This window comes from Anguilla anguilla, chromosome 5 (assembly GCF_013347855.1).
Source record: "Anguilla anguilla isolate fAngAng1 chromosome 5, fAngAng1.pri, whole genome shotgun sequence".
Classification (NCBI taxonomy): domain Eukaryota; kingdom Metazoa; phylum Chordata; class Actinopteri; order Anguilliformes; family Anguillidae; genus Anguilla; species Anguilla anguilla.
Genome location: NC_049205.1, coordinates 53,887,392 through 53,908,347, shown reverse-complemented (window position 1 = coordinate 53,908,347; position 20,956 = coordinate 53,887,392). Strand labels below are relative to the sequence as shown.

The window sequence follows — 20,956 nt, the reverse complement described above, 5'->3', positions numbered from 1 at the left end:
ACAAAAAAAGATTATTGGTAGTCTGGACATAAGAAGAGAAAGGCCCTGGAACTGGCAAAGATGCCCAGTATTTGTGGCATAGTTTCCTTCACCGGTAAACACATCATACAAAATTCAGCACCTGCTTCATTCACACTGCACAATTGCTAGCTTAGAGCTGGCAGTAAACCATCGAGCAGGTAGCATGACAGCTGCTGTACACTGCTGGCTAGGCGCTCCCCAAATGGTGGATGAGAACCTTTCATTGTGACAGTGTCTCTTGTTTATAGTGACTGGCTTCTTGCTTTAACTTTAATCCCACGTTTAATTCTTAGATGAGTTAAGCATAGCCCTACTTCGGTGTCTGAAAGCCTTATGTCAGCCTCTGGCACATGTTCATTTTATAGCTGATAGTGTAAAAACATCCTACTGTTTTAATTGTGGCATATTTCACAGACCGCCATTGTCTTGTTTATGTATAACGGTACTCATATGTAAATGACTTTCACTGCATTGTTTTTGGTAAGGTGAGAATGTTCAGAGTGTTTGCAAAATGATGAATAATTCAGGAGCCAATTACAGAAAGACACTTTTTGCCTTTTAATTTTGATTGCCGGTTTTTAATAACGTAATTTAATTGTGAAAGAGCATGGAACAAACAGAGTGACTGATTAGGGGTGAAATTGGATAATCAGGGTGCCATCATCCCGTGATAACGAACTGAAGTTCGAGGTCACGATCGGCTTGTCGATCACAGCTGAATGATGCATTGTTTAGAAGCTCACAGACAGTGGGCCTGTTATAAGCCAGTCCCTGGTGGTATTGTTTGTGTGTGTGGACTGATGTAAATGTGGACTGTGAGATGCCTGACTCTCCCTAATGCGGTCTGCGGCTCTCTCTCGCCCATTTCCCTCGGCCAGTGGCCTGAGCAGCACCAGGAAAGGTCAGCTCATTGGCATAAAACCTTGGCTTTACATTTTGTTTGTCTTTTTCATTTGCAATTGTCTCGCATTCACATCTCTCTCTCTCTCTCTCTCTCTCTCTCTCTCTCTCTCCCTCCCTCCCTCCCTCTTCCTCTCTCTTTTAGTGTCTTGCGCTCTTTATCTCTGGAATTCAAATTCAAATATGCTTTATTTGCATGACAAGAAAACTGCTAAAGCAATAAAATGCAGTAGCACTCTCCCCTCCCTCTTGCCTATAAAATACACTCACCCCATCTTCAGGAAGATGAAGAACATAATCTCTCTCTATCTCTCTCTCTCTTTCTCATACTGAGTCTACTGCGGCAGTTGTAGTATTGTAGCAGTGTGTACCTTACTTATTTATATCCCTCCGCTCTTTACATTACCTCTGCATCTGCATCCTGTCCTACACAGAGCTGACCGGAGCCTCTCTTCTCTTAGGGCGAACGAGCCTGTCAGATTGGCCGTTCTCCTGTAAGGAAGCCGGTTTGTATGACTCATGATATGAGCTGGCAGTGCAAACAGCCTTTAAGCCACAGGGCACTTCTCCCATCTAATGGAGCAGTTTAAATGCACAGCTATTCTGTTACATGGGGACCAAAAAAAAGCATAACGTAACCCTGATGTGTTTTGTCCCCCTGAGGTTAACGTAGAGGAGCACATCCTTTTGACATATCGCTTATTGCCAGGGGTTGACATTCCTTCATTAAGTACAGATGTTCTCAAAGTGGAATTTTACTACAGCTACTGCTAGTGCCACTACCGCTAGCCACAGTGTGGCAGGGTGTTCCCTGCATTGTCATGCAATAGTGACTACATGCTCTCTCTGGCGCCTGCAGCCTGCCTGTATTAAACAAGCACAGTGGTGAACATTCTATGGCTTACCTGTTTTATGTTTAGAATATTGAGATTGGTTGTAAAGCTGAATCTCTTTCAATTATTGTCTTTTTTATTTTATCCTTATCTCCCAGAAGGAGACCCGTGTGGTTGCATCTTTGTCCTTTAGAAGAGGGTCTGCGTGGTTGAATCTTTGTCCTCTAGAAGGGGGCCTGTGTGCTTGAATCCTTGTCCTTGACTGTACAATAAAACATCTCATTCAGAAGTAACAGCAGTGTGTGAATACCATTTCTCCTCACCATTTACTTTGCCATCTTTTAACACCATCTTTTGTTCTCTCTCTGTCTCATTCTTTCTGTCTGTGTGTCTCCGTGTGTGCGCGGGCGTGTATGCATGCGTGTGTGTGTGTGTGTGCCTGCGTGCATGTGTGTGAGTGTGTTTGTGTGTGTGCACGCGTTTGTGTGTGTGTGCCTGTGTGCGTGCGTGTGTGTGTGTGTGTGTGCGTATGTGTGTGTGTTTGTTTGTTTGTTTGTGAGAGATAGAGAGATGATCCAAGATGCTAGACATGCCTGTGTGACATGCTGTGACTCCGTTGTTCGAGGACAGGCACACTAGTGGGAGGTGAGAGATGGAGACTCGTGTTGGCTCAGCACTGTGGTTTCTACTTAACTCACACCTGCTCAGGGCCACCACAGGGGTGCTCCTGTGAATGCCATTACCTTAATGGATGTGGCATTAATTACATTAGCCCGACCTTACAGCGATAGCAGTTGACTCCGCTGTACAGATGTTCCGATTTGGATTATTCTGTTGACATGGTGACCGCCCACCGAACACCCCCCTCCCCAATTCGCTGACGTTCGAGACAGGGTGTCACCCCCACGGCTCGGGCCGTATGCCGTGATTGGCGACTGTGGTACTATCATCCCTCCCCTCCCTAATATGGTTACCCAGCGTGTCCGCTCCACTTTACCCACTGCTAGTCTGTGATTGGGCCAGCACCAGCTGGGCCAGGCTGACACAGGTCACCAAAACAGACACAAGAGAATGCCACCCACATTCCCAGCTTCAGCGAAGAGGCCGATGGAGGTTTATGAAACCTGATGTCTCTCTGAAGGTCAGGCTGACCCACTTCCTCCTGACTTGCACTTTCTGAATGTAAGACCCGTGCCGCAGCCTCCCAAGAGTGTGTTTAATGCTAATTTATTTCTGAAACCTTTACATCGAGACTGATTCCCATTCAGGCCCATTTTTTATTTTTTAAAAATGGGAAGTTATTCTATTTAAGCCCCTCCTGCACAGGTAGGACACTGTAACATTCAGGTCAGGCCAGTCTAACCTAATTGGCACACACAGTTTTCCAATGTTCTCGAACAAAATAAAGTAGTTGTAAGAATATTCTTACTTTTTAAGTAAAATAAGTAGTTAAATTGATTTCTCTGAATTCAAAGGAACATTGTAGTTACTTTGTAGATGTTCACAGAGTGAGCAAAGAAATAGCTATGGAAATAGCTGGCATTTTACCAATGAAATATGTGAAGCCCTGTGTGATTTTGACACCTGGTGGGTATTTCGCGAAGCAGGATTACTGAGTTAACTGGATAACTGTGCTGAACCCAGCACAGCTCTTTTTACTTCAGTCCATGTTCCTGATTTGGGAAGGTTCAGTGTTTTACTCAATGCAGTTATCCAGCTTACCCAGTTATCCTGCTGCATGAAATACCCCCCAGGTCAACTGATTAACTAACAAATGGGAAGCTTCTCTTTCATAACCCCTCTCCTAACAAGTTACCATTCACAGCACACCTTCTGCCCAACGGCAAACTCCACTGTTTTCAATTCAATGTTATGATTAAAAAAACTCTCTCAGAATGATGTTTACCCATCTACTCTGTTTTAAATTTACAAAATATATTTCAGTGATTAGATGGATCAACAAACATAGTTGGTTTTCCAGATTGGGAGAAAAAAATAAAAATAAAAACATGATAAAAATGGGTTGTAAAATGAAAAGCTATACATATGCAATAACCAAAGACCTTTATTTCACAGGACTGAGCTGGTATTTTGATAATAAATATGGATGAACTTATCAAACTCTGAGAAAATTGCATTTTTAGAGCACAATTGCATTATTGTAAGCAGGAAATAATGGGATATTGATTTGATTTTATATTCAAATCCTGAATATAGCCTGGTATGGTGTCTAAGCGGTGTGTGTAAAATGATGCTGAAATAAACTGAAATGAATGAGGAGGAAATAGGCAATTCCTTGGTTGCATAATTTATCACAGGGTGGTAAAGTTGTCTTCTACTAAGTATTCTACTCTCTCTCCCTAAATGGACCCTGACATCTTCATATGAACATGTACATAAATCCTGTCAGTCTTGGCAAAGAAAATTATTTCTGTGACTAAGAATTTCCTTTGCCAAGCCTAACAGGATTTATGTATATATTCATACGAAGATGTCAGGTCCATTTAAGGAGAGGAGAGTAGAATGAAGTAGAATGGAATGAGTATCACGAATGGAAAGCATACACTTATTGATTTGAGAGAAATCTGAAGTCAAATGTATACTAGGCATACACCTTTGGCCACAATTGGCCACAGTTTGAACAGATAAACAGCTGTGTTTATGTAAGATGGGAGGGAGACCATTTGAGTAGATCTATTCATAAGACTCCTCTGGTTTTAAGAAGATCCGATGAAGAGGAGCGGCCAGTTCTCAGGGGTCTGTGTACACCTGGCATTAGTATGAGTGTGCACTGCAGGAGAGTGTGAGGGGGTTCTCCAGCTGGACGTAAAATGTACTGCAATGGCTTTCAGTGCCCATCTCAAGTGGGTTAAAGTGTGCAGTTCCAGTGCTTGAGAGTACACTTCAGGTGGCAGACGGGGATTGGGAGATGCACAAACTGGCATGTGTGCCTTCTAACTGCCTGCAGGGCAGATGTTTTTAAAACTGTACTGAAAGACCATGTGCCAGAGTCCTCTCTCCACACCCATCCAATATAACCACATAAAAATATATATATACACGTTTGAATATGTTTTAGTTGACCTTGAGTTCACTCACATTCAATTAGTTTCAAGAGTTCATCCTTGGGAAAAAAAACCTAATACATAAATAGTTCACTATAACCTGAATGGCAACATGACACTGACCTGGGTATGACCTGGGTATGTAAGAAAACATTTTGCATTGTTGCTCCTTTTAGTACACAAGGGTTTGGTTCTTATGCATATCCATGTCATTTTGTGCTGTGCTGTTGAATACCTTATGACTTTATGAAAATTGATTTGCCTTTTGTATTTTAACCCAATGATACAGTATATTCCATTTGTTGGTTTTATCATTTATGTTGCCAAGCAACGTGACAATTACACCTCTTTCAGTTGGGGCAATGTTCTTATGGTCTCATGAACTGATTTTCGAGAGCTTGCTGTTGATTTCCATTTATACTCCCGGTAAAACATGAAATGGACATGTACAGTACAGAGATTGATATCACAAATAAAGCAAACGCCCTCTTGGTGACACCACGTTCAAAGGTCATTTATTTCTGTGAAAAAATAGATTTTGACATTCCAGTGTAATTATACAGAAAGCTTTCCACTTTAGACATGGAAACGACAAACAGTAAGGTAGGATACTGTAAGCAGGCAAGCTGACATACTGTTCGCACATTAATTAAATCAAAGTCAAATTGCATAAACAGACCGAATTAAGATATATACTGTAATAGCATGATATATCCTATGTTTATATAATGTGTTAATTCGTTACCGTATTTAACAGATTGGTGTGGTACTTTTTTGTTGTCCAGATGGTAATCCCCGAGTTGCTATTAGCAGCAGCTGCGTAGGAATTTGCTGAAGAACTTCCGGAACTCTGTGTTGAAGACGGTGTAGATGATGGGGTTGATGGCGCTGTTTACGTAGCCAAGCCATGTGACAATGCTCATCAGACTTGGAGAGATTTCACATGAGTTGCACAGAGCCCGCATGATGTGGACTACAAAGAATGGTGTCCAGCAGAACAGGAAAACACCTGAGGGGAGGGATGGAAGGAGGGAGAGAGAGAGGGGGGGGGGGGGGGGAAGAGAGAGAGACAGAGTGAGAGAGACAGAGAGAGATTTTTATTCTCTATTAGAAAATAAGAAGCAAAATGCAAAACTAGTAGTTAATTCAGTGTCACTAACGCTGGTGTAATATATGCATATGTTAATTCAAAGCTACATTAACAATTGCATATAAACCTAAAACAATGGCTCTAATACATTATTGTTTAAGATTTAGTACACAAGATTTATTGGCTGTTTTCTTCAAGATTATACCTGCCTCCTTTAAACAAGAAGAGCTTTATTTAATCAGCTTCCAATAATAATAGTCTCATAGAGGAGTTTCATGAAACATGCATCCAGGGGTGGATAATATTTAAACAATTCAGCCAGTAAAGCTTTATATTTTTATATTTATAATGCTGCTCCTTGGTCTTACATGCAGAAACAATGCTGGTATTGGGAGTGCTGGACACTAATCCGGCCTATAAACAAATAAATAAAATTTTTTAATATTGCCGCTGGCATCTTAGATTTTCATGTATTTGAACCAAATAAGTCTCAAGCCCTCCGTATCTGGGTTACAGCGAAGACAATGTTTGTGTTGCTGAGCTGATGTATCGTATTCTGTCGCTCCCTGCCGCGCTGTGCGAGGAAGAAAATTAACCGTGACTAAAATGTACATGTGCTGTAGATTAGAAATATAACAGGTTCCTATGACAGCTTCTGCTGCACTGAATAATTCAGGACTGCTGATGGGTTTTCTATAAATACCCAGCAGAGAGTAACAGATCACAACCCAAACCAGCCCAGAGAAGTTGGGTTATCACACCTTGGTGAAACAACCCAGACATGCAGACATTTCGTACCAGTGCTGAATTTTAGGAGTGCTTATAGTGAACCATCCTAGTGCGGTCCTAAGATTTCCTTTCTCTTATTCCCATACTTCATGAAGCAGCTCGTGGGTCCCGTTTGAAGAGTGTCCCGCAGACGGTTGAGTTTAGCTTTTGCGAGATGTTTAATTATGGAGGAGCACTCTGCCTCAGTCTGTCACACCAGTTATTTTCAGGTCTTGAGTTGTTAAAAGGCACCCATGATTCTGGTGTGAAAGCGAAAGCAGACTTCAAGGAAGGTGTCTGAAGACGATAAGTGTCCAAGTCATATCGACCTCACGTGGTGTCACCAACACTGCGTACAAGAAAGCACTGTCCCTGGGGTTCGTTTTGAATACGTCCAAATGTACTATTCAATTTCCAATCAAATATTAATCAAATTTGTTTTTCAAAAAAACGCTTAAGTCTCACGTAAGTATGCATGTCCGGAATGATTTTTGTAGAGGAAATTCCTGGTGGTTTTCACAGGGAATGTGCCCAGGGAGCTCTGTGAATGGAAACTGGGCTGCTGTGCTTATGACGGGGATGGGGGTGCATTAGGGTCAGATCAAAGCTGTAGAGGTTTGTGCCCCTCTTGAGGGACATCACTATGGGAGGGGGGTGGGGGGAGTGGGGGGTGGAGGAGGCGGTGGGAGGGGGGAGGAGGGCTAGTGAGAGAGATTGGCCCTCAGGAGACAATGCAACGTCTCCTTCGCCACACTCCACATGCTCTCTGCTTTTGCTAGCCGAGAGCCCCGCTCAGCGTGGGCGTTTTCATGAATAAACTAAGAAGATTAAACAGCTGCCTTTGATATTCGAAGGGGGGAAACTAGGTTTTTCCAAAAAAGTAAAAGTAAAACTATGAGTAACTGACCAAAGTGGAAGATGTGATATCACTGTGTTCTTGTAGAATATACATTAGTTTAGTGCAAATGATTTCCAATGGAGCCTTCTCTTTGACTTTGTTAATCTGTTTGATTATCATCACCCAGGTTGATTGGCTCAATAATGTTTTCCCTCTCCACCTTAGCTGATCTGTGGCGAATGTTTTGGTGAAATATGGCTGCCGTGCATCACCCATGTGGGAGCTACATGCTGGTGGTGGATGAAGTGAGTGTTCCCCCTTTTGCTGTGAAGTGCTTTGTAAACAAAATGATCATATAAATGCAAAGTGCATTCCTTCTTTTTGACAAGAGTAAGGAGAGAGCAATCTTCTGGTGTAGCTTACCAAAAGTTTACCATAAGAAAAGCTTCCTTATTTTGGCTTTCTCTTTGTTCTTTGATTCTCAGCCAGGATTTGAACCAAGAACCTCCTGTCTGTGAGGCAACAGTGCTAACCACTGCTTAGTCATTCTAATTTTTTAATTAATTAATTAGACAAATTCTTACTTACAGGACCTAGCTGGCCTGATTCAATGGTATATCCTGGACATACTGGGGCAATCTTTGACCACTGTGCAAGGAACAGTAGTGTGCCCCAATTCATGCGTGCAGTGAAGAGAAGTGTGCCCTAAACCCTGTATGCATGGAAGAGTAGTGTGCCCTAATCCCTGTGTAAAGGGAAGAGTAGTGCCCCCTCAGCCTTGTGTGCTTGGAAGAGTAGTGTGCGCTAGGTTCTATTGGATCCGGATGAACCCAACATGTGGGACTGACTCCCAGATTAGGGTTGTGTGTGCGTGTGTGTGTGTGTGTGTGTGTGTCTACTGAGACGAATACTGCAGGAGGATTGTATCCCTTTTTTAGCTCAGACCCTGGCTAGAATTGTTACAGTGATGGGTATGGTGCGATTTTCAATTGGCTTATGAATATAACTAGAGCACACCATTTCCCCATTTAGTGAAACTTTTTAGTGAAACTATTAATTTGCAGAAACTGGCCAGCACATAATAATATATAGTTGACAATCCATCCATCTCATTCAAAGTTTATTATTAGGGTTCATGTTGCTGTTTGAACTGTACTTGCAGAAGACACAGAAGTGCAAAATAAATTAAAAGCAAACAAAAAGTGACAGTTGCTGTTCTATTGTGGATTCCCCTCAAATAATCTTTAGCTTTGAGGTTTATGCTCTATCCTAAAATGTATGCAAATTTAAAGTAATTTTCCACTTTGTTCATAAGATAATGAGGGGTAAAATAGTTTGAGTGCTCTGTTGCATTTGGGGATATGCTGAAATGAAAGAAGCAGAGAAACTCTGTCCACATTGGGCTTGGCTGTGTTCTGTGGAAATGTCTTTAGAGCTTCAGGCCCCCAGCAGACCTTACATAATAATTGGATTTAGAGCTTGGCTCTGTAGTTAGTTAATGTGGGCTAAAAGTAACAGCTTCACTCCTTCAGATCTCTCACAAGATCCCCAGTCAGCAACTTGATTAAACTTGCAGAGAGACTTGAGCCGCGTTTCCACCAAAAGTACCCAGAACTTTTAGTCCCAGGAACTACTTTTCAAGGAACTAAAAGGTTCCTTCAGCCCATTGTTGTCTGCGTTTCCACCGCAGTCTAAAGTCCCGGGAAGATTAGGCAAATTAGCCCACTGACGTATGAAAAAGCGACGTTGTCGTCGGTCCATCTGTCCTATGATTTCTTCTGTAACCCCATACTACCACTGAAGTGGCCTACATTATTTTCTAATAACCGGGACAGCCCGGAGGGGTTTATTCCACTTATATACAACGGGTTACCAACAATGACTATATATGGTTACTTTTGTATTTATTGATTTTTATCGATTTAATCACCTGGAATTGAAATATTCTTCTGCAGCCATTTGGGAATATTTTACCGTTGTCAAGCAAAACTGTCGTTGGTAGTTGAACTTGGACTGTTGTTATGCAACAAATAGAATATAACAGGCCAATAGTCAGATTGTAACTGTTTTATATATCCTCTCAAACACATTCATTATGTTTTTATGCGAACATTCACTTTCATGTCTTGACATCCGAGGCGACAGAATGCATTCACATTTCCAATATAACTGGCAACAACAGCAGAAAACATGCACACGTTGTAAACAATTTGCTGTTTGATTACTTTCTCATCGTCAATTCCATATAGGCTAATTGCAAAATGACAAGAATAGAATGAAAACTCGGACTTGCGTGAAAATTTAAATTAGCAGTGGTACAGCCACCGTTTGCTTTCCTTCGAAGTTACTGCTAGCCGAGCAGCGAAGTGTGCCCTCCAGATGCAAACCATGCACTATAAATTAGTCCATAGTCTTTCTGGTCTTTTTGTGGAATTGAAGAATGGCAGAGTAAAACTACGGCAGTCTGAAAAAGCTAAAGGGACGATTATTAGAATTAACCTGTTATTTTACCCTGACAAAAAGTGCGGAAGGTGATTTCCAGTTTGCTTTTACTGTATCACCAATGTGAATTACGCAGAACTACCGCATACCTCACATAACTGTATCAAAGTTTTGAGTCAATTACAACGGGCTAACAAAGAAAATCCGGAAGAAAATATTCCGCAACCGAATTAATCCATTTTGTTTTGGTACGTAATATGCTGTCCCAGCACAAATGCTTAGCATTTTATAAAACGAATACTAAAGCAAGAAAAGAACAGAAGAGCACACGTTATAATTCCAAGACGTTGGCAGGCTATAACCAAAACTAGGCTACTGCGCCGCATAACATACAAGTTTGATTTGAAGTTATTATGAAAATAAATCGGTTTGCGGCTGCATATTTTTAAACATGGCGGTTGAAATAAAACACTGCAAGTAGTTGACCAATCAGAAATTTTCAGCGCTTGCGCCCCACCCCAAAGGTTCCGGTACTTTTGGAAAGTACTATCCCCCGAGCAGGAACTTTTTTGGGGGTAAAATAAAGCCCCCGGAACTAAATTTAGACCCTAGTTCCTGTGGTCGAAACGCAAAAGGTTCCTAGTTCCGGGGTAAAGTTCCTGCGGTGGAAACGCGGCTTTGGAGAGGCTGGAAAATTTTAATGTGTGATTATATGGAGAGATCATAGAACGTTTTATGTGGTATGACACTTGAGTGCATCTTGGTTTTTCTCTGCATCTTTCTATACTCTCTGTCGTGACTTCATTTTGACTCACAGGGCCTATAAAAAGACAAAGTAAGAACAGTGCACAGATCCGTAAGAGTCTATGCTGTTTTCTCGTTTTTCCTTGGGTCAAAGCAGTATTCAGTATGGTCAAGCACCACACTGCAGGCTTCAGTGTAAAGCAGAGCTCTATGACAGGGCTTATCTCACGCTAATAGTTTAGCACTTCATGAGTACCTAATACTGTTCTAGTTTAGTACTGCCCTGTCCCAACCATGCTAGTCCTGACTCAGGCTAGCCCCTACAGAATGACATATAACTGGGAAAAGTGTTGGACAGGGAAGGAGGGATTTCAATCGGCATGAGTACGCACGCACACACACACACACGCATGCATGTGTACGTGTGTGTGTGTGTCAGTGTGTACGTACATGTGTACATGTGCGTGCATGTGTGTGTGTGACCATGTGAGTGTGTATGTACGTATGTGTGCGTGTGTGTGTGTCAGTGTGTGCATGCATGTGTGCGTGTGAGTGTGTGAGTGTGTATGTACGTATGTGTGTGTGCGTGTGTGTGTAAAGGAATTGCGCAGATAAAAAGGACTGTATGCATCTGTGTTGTGGAGCTAAATAGGACAGGAGGATGCTGTGCTCTATATGGTAAGTAGGCTATTGTATGCTTCATCCTATCCTCCCTCTGTCTTCAGCATAAACATGTCAAGGTTAACAGGATGTGCTACCCAGCATCCCCCCACTGTCTATAAGGGCTGCTGGATAAGACGTATGTGTTTCCATAGAAACTGTGTGTCCTTTATGATCTTTAACGTTGTGTAGCACTGTAGATTGAGAAAGGCACGTTATGATACAATGTATTTTTATTATTATTATTATTATTATTATTATTATTAATAACAATAATAATAATAATAATAATAATAATACAGGTCAGTCCTGAAACACTGTGAGGGTTCTGGGTGGCATGCCCTGGATTATATTTGATGGAATACAACAGATTCACTTTGTTTTCTTGGGGTAGGGGCAGTGAGATCATGGACCGGGGGGTAGGCAATCCAGATTTCACGCCGGGGGGTGGGTGCTGTCAAAGATAGGTAATCAATCGTAATGTTTATGAACCAATTACTCTTTGTCCTGTGAGCTAAGGGAACGGCTTTGTTTTTAGCTGCAGTCTTTTATTTGACGTGAGATGTGTTTGGGTAGCATGAGAACGTGAGACAGACCCTGAACGGGTGTGTCTCATGCCAAAAGCATGAGATATGGCAACCCTGTACCCGTGTTCACAGTTATATGGCTCTGATTGCAGTAGTGTAGGTAACTGTGTAGCTCTGAATGTGCCCATGCAGGGTTGTCTGTACCCGTGTTCACAGTTATACGGCTCTGACTGCAGTAGTATGTGTAACTGTGTAGCTGTGAATGCGTCAGTGTGGGCTTGTCTGTATCTGCGTTCACAGTTATATGGCTCTGACTGCAGCAGTGTACGCAGTTGGCTGACCCTGACTGCGGCCGTGGCTCTGACTGTGAGCTGAATCTCTCCTCATCATTTCAGACAGGAGACTTTACCATGAAATGACTGAGAGAAAGTAACTAAACCTCCTCAGATCCGAAAATGCTTGAAAATATCTTTATTGCTGATACCCTGATTGATCTGCAGAAATAGCCTTTGGTAAAGGATATTTTAAAGTATCATTCTATCTGGTGCCTACTGAAAAATGGTTAAAAAAGCAAATATAATTTAAATAATTAAATTAGCACTGGTCATTTTTGCTTATTCCAGTGATAGAAGCCCTCATATTTTAACATTAACAACCACAAAACATAACTGTAAGGCAAAACATCTCCTTCATAGTGACAGTGAGACTGCTTTCCTACTGGCTGTCAGAAGGCTTTTCAGCCGCAGATTAAGCAAATAGCAGAAGAAGAGTTTAAGTTGCACTGCCGCGTTTTAACCCTTCGGTGTTCGGTTGGAGTGAAATTGGCCCATTTCTAACTTTTACTAACAAAGCAATGATACTTTTGAGAGATGTATTTCATAACCAGTGACTAAACCAGGGAAAATTTGGTTTTTGTTTTGTGTTTCTATTTGTCGTTCATCATTTGTATTTGCCTTTTGTCTTTGGGCCTAAATTGTATCTTTAGATGAAAATAATTGAGAATGTTAGTTCAAAACAATAAATATCAATAATATACTGCATATAGCCCTTGTTTAATTTTGCACAGATAAACATGATTTATGCCCCAATGCCTTCATTATAGAGGATTTATATAAATCACATCTTTATCACAAAAATCAATGACACTTTCATTGTTAGATCTGAGAGGTAAATGGCAATCATTAATCTAATACAGTTTATATTGTTTGGAATTGAGATAAAGATAATATATATAGCATTTTTGCATATATTTTATTCCTATATTGCTTTAAAATCCCAATAATGTACTGGGTGCATTTGACTCAGGCTAACAGTCTACCATGCTAATAAGTAAACAGAACACAGAGAAAAAATGCAGTTTAAATAGCTCAGCCATCTTTTATGTGTAAAGATGGAAAACACAGCAAAACAGTTTTAGTGCAAGTTGGCAGTGTTGGAGCAGCACGGCCGTATTTGAGGCATTACGAGTGCAGTATAGGTGTGAAGAGTGAAAGCACAGTTTAAGAAGCACAGCCACATCTGAGGGAGGGTTTAAAATAGGGGAAGCAGCACTCACCCACCACCACAGGCAGTACCCTCATGGCCTTCCTCTCCCTGCTGTTGATCTTGGCCCTCTTCCTCTGGGTCGGGGCCCGGCTGCCGCTCACGCTGGGCAAGGGTATGTCCTTGTACCCCGGGGACGCGGGGCAGCCGGGCGGGGAGAAGTTCTCCAGCTCCTCCAGCTGGGCGTCGTCCAGGTCGCACTCGATGACGGGCGGCAGCGGGGGCGGGAGCCCGGAGAGCGGCGGCAGGCCGGCGGCCGCCTCCTGCAGCTTGCGGCAGGCCTCCATGCTGCTCCGCAGCTTGGCCCGGCGCGCCTCCTCCCAGCGGCGCAGGCCCCGGAACATTCCGCAGTACAGCAGGAGCATGATGGGGCAGGGGATGAAGAAGGAGCACACGGACGAGTAGATGATGTAGTTGTCGTCCTCCAGCTTGCACTCCCGGGGGTCCCGGTGCGGCACGTTGTTGATGCCGAAGATGACGGGCGAGGCCACGGCCAGGGCCAGCACCCACGTGCCCGACAGCAGGATTATCTGCCGCTGGTCCACGTACTTACGGTTGTAGTTGAGAGGGACAGATACCGCGATAAACCTGCCGAGAGAGACCAGCAGCTTTGACTTTTCATTGACTTCTCAGTTCTGGCTATTTGTAACACATTTGATGCGCACTAATAACTAATAAAATAATACCTAATAATAAATGATATTTTATAAAAAAAACATTCCTTTACTTACTTTAAAAGATTGAAATAAATTATAAATGTAATAAACCTATAAATGTAACAAAATTATAAATGTAATAAATTAGCACTCTCTGGTGGTTTCAAGGCAGTTTGTGAAAAGCTCAAATGAAGAGATGAATAGATGTAAAACACATTTATTGTTTTCAGTCCAAATGGAGAATACCTGTACCTCGGAGGATGGTGTATCATAAATTTCATAACAGGAGTAACATAAAAACCCCAGACCTTATATTGCACTTCCATGAATATATGTTTGCATGTGTTTTTACAGCTTCCTGTTGATGTCCATTATTAATCTACTGAGAGCATACAGTCAAAAGCAGGGAGTTACCCGCCCTCATTCATTTTAAGGTCACAGTCAATGGGTTGTGGTGGACTAAGAAGGAAAGTAAATCAAGTCCAGCATGTAAACTGTGCAATAACATGAGATATTTAATATCCACAGTGCATAAATTGAGATTTCAGGTGATTGTGCAGCCTCAGGTGATCAGAGAAAAAACACAGAAGTGACCCCGCCCTTTTTGTCTCCAAAGCTAACCTGAAGTAACCCCCCAAAAACCTTATACAATCCAAAATAAGTGACTGTCTGTCTGGCAGAGGCCAGGATCCAATCAACGTGTGTCCTTAAATGTGACTTACAAATAAATATACAGTGTTTGTTTTGTCTTCTGAAATTCAGTTTGACATTCCAGCAATCACCAAAAATAACTTGCCAAATCTCACATTCATTTGCAAATCAATGTTGAGGACAAACTTTGATTACGCTCGGGCCTCTTTGTTGTTTTTGTTTGCGTCCTTTCCTCGCTTCTTTAGCTCCACCCAATGGGTGATGCAAGGAAAAGAAGCTAGGAAAGTATGTGAAGATGGAGAAATTAAGGAAATGTGTATTAGGCAAATGGATCCTACTTGTTCTGCCAAGTGTCAGTTTGAAGTCTGGCAGACGAGGAGAGGGGGATCCACAAGTCATTCATTTATATGTCATGTGTTCCAAAAAAAAAAAAAAAAGCTTCCACAAAGGATGCATTTGTGTCTCCTTGCTCAAGAATCCTTTGGGAGCCTCCTGGCTCCTCGTTCCTAGCTCCTTCAAGGAGAATTTAATGGGTTGGAATGTCCTTTAAAATCATGGACCTCGTTTAATTTTCAGGTCAGTTGAAGACCAAGGATACAAGGATGGGTAAAATAAAGGATTGGAATGAGCCTCATGCCTCTTTGCTCGCCAGCAACCCCTGCTGGCTAAACGAATGGCCATCGTCTACTTGCTCAAGCAAATATCATTAATTTGAAGTTTCTACCCCAGTGGTAACCAACCCTGTTCCTGGAGATCTGCCATTCTGTAGGCTTTCATTTCAACCCTAATTTGGCACACCTGACTCTACTAATTAGCAGCTCAACAAAGATCTCTAGCTGTTGAATGAGGTGTGCTTTTTTTAGGGTTAGAGCAAAAAAACTACAGGACAGTAGATCTCCTGGAATAATGCTGATCAAGCTCAACTTGAGAACAAACACCATGAGAACTAGAGATACATTTACATTACATTGGGTACCTGCAAACACACATATCTCCTTTGCCTTATTTCTGCCCGTTTCTTTGATTGTTTACCCTGCCATATGACTAATAGCAAAGCTCTGTTCATAAAAAATATCCTGTTCATTATATCAGAGTATAATGCTGGGTTATATGCTTAGGGATTCCTGGACTTAACTGTTCCATCTGTATAAAAGAACTAAATTAAAAGCACCGACTAGGAAAATGTGGTTAGTATATCTAAAGGTAATACGTTTTTTATGGGAAGTACTAATAAAATTCAGAGATAAAAACAACACCTGGAAAATGTACAAAGAGGTGCTAAATAAGTTATGAAACTCAGCCGGTCAATTTCAATGTGCGTCACTGGAGTTTAAACCTCAAGTCTGCACCCCTAGACCACAGAACTGCATTACAACAGGAACAGTTATCTGAATCTGTGAAATAACCTTTATTTATACAGGGAAATCCCATTGAGACCAAGGTCTCTTTCACGAAGGATCACCTGATTACAGCATTGAGCAGATACATACGTACAATAAACAATTCCATGCATGCACAATAAAGCAATTCAATATATAAACAATAAACTATTTATCAGAACACAAGTTATTCAATGAAAACATGTACAAGAGAAGAATAAAACGTATTTGATAAGGGTTCTAAATTGCCCCAGATAAATGAGAGTGGAGAGTTGAATAGCTTTTTGCGGCTTGTTCCATGCATACGCTGCAGAGAAACTAAAAGCTGTCCTTCCCAGCATGACCTGACATTGATGTACATTATGTTTATTGAGCGATAATTTGGGCACTGACCCAATACAACTCTTTTTACAAGAAAATGAGCTTTATACAAGAAAATAGCTTTTAACAAGAAAATGAGCCAATGTTTTTCCCTTCTGATGTCCAAGAGGGGGGGGGGGGGGGGGGGGCATTTAACAACCTGATAAAGAGGACAGTGATGGGTACGATACCCAGCCCCTTTTATAAAACATGTTGGCTGTTTTGTGATACACAAGGTTGTGTGATACACTGTATCTAATCATTTTAGCATGGAAGATGCAGCATGCATGTATATAATATCTCCATAATCCAATGCAGGTAAAAACAAGGATTGAACAATTTTCAATACTGATCCGCTGTTAAAATTGTAATGCAGTTCTGTGGTCTAGGGGTTTAAACCTGACTCCAGCTGAGCATGCTGGAATTGACCCTGCGAGTTTGTGGTGCGGGTATCTTGATTCCCCAGTGGCCTGTCTTCGGTAATACAGCTCCAACTCCACTCAACAGTGTTCACCATTACTTAGCACCTCATTAAATGTATAAATCTATCACTGATTTGATTGGGTAGCACATCAAACCCACTGCCTGCTAATGCAGGGCATGTGAAGTATATCCTGAGAGTTTATCTTGAATACTTCCTAGACCTCCAAAAAGCTATTGAATTGTCTTAACTGACGGTTGCGCAGATCAACACCTTGAGTGAATCAGTCTTGATTGTTGGGGGTTTGCAGGTAATGCTTAAAATCCCTAGAACAGGGGTCCCCAACCTCAGTCCTGGTGAGCCATATGGTCTTCTGACTTTTGCTTTTTACTTTATATCAGCAAACAACAAATTTTAACCCAAGAAACCGAGGTAAGGAAACTGCCTCATCAACTGCATTAAAGTGGCAATCCTTTGATTTTTCACATAAAAAATGCCATATTTGATACCTTCACAATGGCTTTTTGTTGCAATATTCATGCAATGTGTTTGTATTCTGTAATTGCTTCTCTATATGCTATTTCCAGATGCAACAGTCATTCCAAGCATTCAAATGTAAAGACGCACGCACAGGAACATGCATGCTGAATGTAAAAGTCCATTTCAGCGCCTGAAATCCAAAGAAGTGTCTTTAAAATTGGGCTTGATATGTTGCTCAGCACTACCATATCTTCTAAGAAAAATAAGCACTCCTAGTGATAGTTTAGTTTCAAGTGAAACTGGTATTTGGAGCGTGAAAACAAACTTTGGTGACCACCAGTCACCGCAGATGTTGCCAAATCCACCAAAACTGAAAAATTAAGGATTGACACTTTAATTGATCAATTAAGTGCCAGGTAACCTGGATACAATAACCTGGCTCTTGTGTGAATTAACATTGGTTCCCGGCTCCAACAGAATGTTCTAGCATTGCAGGACTCCCGGAAAGTCTCAAGCAAGAAAGGACAAGTGTGAAAACACAAACCTGTCGATGCTGATGGCACAGAGGTTGAATATTGAGGCTGTGCACAACATGACGTCCATGGTCATCAGCCCATCGCAGAGAGTCATGTTTAAGGCCCATACACCACCCTGGAACTGCACGCAAAGAAAAAAAAAAAAAGAGCTCGAGTTTGCAGATTCTAGCCCCCAGCCGGAACTCCAGTGGTGTTTTTCCTGTCGTTTGAAATCCTCGTTTTCTCATTAGCTTCAACACGGAGAAGAATACGGCAGGTACCCCCCGGAGCAGAGTTAAATTACAGGTCGCGCTGAAATATGAAACTTCATATTTTCATGTTTCAGCTTTGAGCAAATGCGAGCGATGGGGCTCTGGTTAATATGCTGTGACCTTTTCTTATAATGAAATCTTTGATTCCATTTGTTTAAAAAAAAAAAAAAAAAAGTATGCTATGTTGAACGTAATTGCAAGTCTTTACCCACCAAACCAGAATTCTTCTCATAACCCAGCCATGTGCACTTCCACTGCCCTCGCAAAGACCAGAACATGAGCGCGAGGACGCATGCAGGACTCATTATAAAGCAAGTCTGACCTTTTCCATGTAGCCCAGACAGGACTGAGCACTGTATCCATTAGCACTCTACCTACACGGCCAGAATGAGACCAGCACACCAGTCAGCATCAAGTCAAAATCTAACAGTATAGTTGCTGAGTGCTGGTCTTCTACTTCAGCCACTGTGGTTGATAGGGGTCAGCTAGTGGCAGCCAGAACACCATGCCTCTTGGGTACTGTATCTTACAGAACAGGATGCAGCTGACCCCCACAATCCACCTATTTGGAGTAAAGTCCAGCTCCCATATAAGGCTCTGTGCCAGAGCATATGTCTAGGCCACATTCTTATAAAAATAAAAATGCCCTCATTCCTGTGCATATAGGGAGGTGGTTTTATGCATGTGACCACACATGCTAGTGCTGAAATTCCAGGCTAGTAGGCTACACTGCTGAAGTCAGGTATTTTTTTTCTTTTTAGTGGCTAATAAGTGATAAATCTGTTAGATATTTTTCTGTATACTAACACATGAAACCCCGGTAAAAATAACAGACAGGTAGAATTTCTACAAGTCACAAGCTGCAGTGTAATGTAATCATTTTTAAAAACCCGTCCTGTTCTGTTTGTGTGAGTTAATGCTAAAATTATTTGTTTTCTCTACACGCATCAACAATCAAATGACTAAGGTGAGCTGTCAGGTCAATATACAAGCATTACACATTTAAAAACTCTTCCTACAGGCTTATTAGATTACATGGTATAAATTATTTTTAAGAAACAAGATAAAAAGTGCACCACTAAGGAACAAGTGCACCTGGTTAAAGAGTGTAATTATTCAAAGGATCTAAAGTATAATAGTATGGTGGACAAGAATTTAAGGATTTCAGAATAATTTGTGATGTCCTCGTGGGATCCACTCTGTGAGATGTTTAGTACAATGGTGTTGGTGACCTACACATGAAATAATTTTACTTTTCCCCCACTTAATTCGATCCTCTTCATTGTTAACTCAGCATTAATTTCAATCTCAACAGAGGCTTACATGACCCTCTCTATGAACGGAACGTTCTCCCTCGTCTTTTGTGACATTTCGTTGCCAAGTGATCTTTTAAAATCAGATTTTCAACAGAGGTCAGGGATTGGGTGGTAGGAAATTTGATTACCGTCAAGGTTAGTAATTTACACTAATGCGAAAAAGTGTAGTCCTTATTTTACAGACGAGCGCAAATTATTATTATTATTATTATTATTATTGAACAAGAAGGCATACAATCAATTAGTTAATAAATATTAAATCACAATTTGAAGAAGATACAAAAGTAAGCATGCACATGCATCAAATTCGGTATTAAAGTTATTATTCAAACAAGGAAATCGTTTTAAACTCACCTCCGAGTACACGAACAGTGGCAAAACCAAGACTGCCAAAAGCAAGTCTGCAACGGCTAGGCTGACTATGAAGTAGTTTGTTGTAGTTTTTAAAGCGTTTTCAGTATATACACTAAGGCACACGAGCACATTTCCACAAATAATAACGATGGTCAACAATATACCGAAGATCAAAGCGGGAAAGTTATAGTAAGTGTCCGATACGGTGTGGTTGGAGACGGTGAAGTTGGCTGGCATGTTGGTTGGCAGCCGCCCTCGCACCGGCTAGAGATCCACAGTCTCCCTCGACAACGCCTTGTCCAAGCGAAAGTGGATTCCTTGTAATGGGTTTTCATCTAGGCATCGTAACTCTCAGTACGGTATGAATTGTTTTGTTATCTGAAAGGTTACATCACAATATACTACTGCAATGCAATATCTTCTTCCCCCGATGTCTCGTTGCTTTGTTGTAAGCTACGTTCAGCACCACAAGCGGTGGACAGAGGTCCAGCGCGTCTGAGTATGGTTACGTGCGTCCAATACTCTTGAAAGTTTGCTTTTCTATGGCTTTGACACCACCGCTTAGTCCCTTAAAATCATCATTCAACGAACTGAGGTATCTTGAAGGTACATATCAGATCCGGTAATTTTATTATAACGTTTCGAATCGCAGGCATTCTTCGCTTGAGTGATATACGCACATGCGAGCTCCTTTTCCTGACCTGTTTTCGCGTATCTGAATAGACTTGTCAGAAGTACAGTCCCAAATCCGTTGAGAGAAAGCTGCTTATAACTGAGGTTTGACTCGTGTCTCCTTGAGGATGAAATCGTGATGGAACTTAGGAGCTCTGTTCGAACAATTTGCGCTCATCATGTCAGAAAGTGTAACTTGTCTCACACCCCATCGAGTCTGGGGTTGAGAAGAAGCTTTCAACATTACTGAAACTGGCTTCGGGATGAATTTGCGCAATGTGAGCGAGATCAGTAGCAGACAGGGATGGAATTCGCTCGCGTAACATTAATCCTCTCAGTTACGCACGGTGTTGACGTGATAATGCCCTCAGTAAATGATATAACCGCAGTATGGAATGCGTCTTAGTAAACATAGCTTTTACTTAGCTCGATAGTATGCTTAGGCCTACT

At 41.6% G+C, this 20,956-nt stretch overlaps 1 protein-coding gene across 1 annotated transcript; it reads right to left on the bottom strand.

Annotated features, from left to right (window-relative positions):
• Positions 1–5,327: 5,327 nt before the first annotated feature.
• LOC118227217 (D(4) dopamine receptor-like) lies at positions 5,328–20,769 on the bottom strand. Its single transcript, XM_035417430.1, has 4 exons — positions 19,835–20,769; positions 17,922–18,034; positions 13,444–14,018; positions 5,328–5,828 (listed from the first exon to the last, which is right to left on the bottom strand). The coding sequence occupies exons 1-4, from the start codon at positions 20,069–20,071 to the stop codon at positions 5,626–5,628; spliced, it is 1,128 nt and encodes a 375-aa protein (XP_035273321.1). The 5' UTR covers positions 20,072–20,769; the 3' UTR covers positions 5,328–5,625.
• Positions 20,770–20,956: the final 187 nt, after the last annotated feature.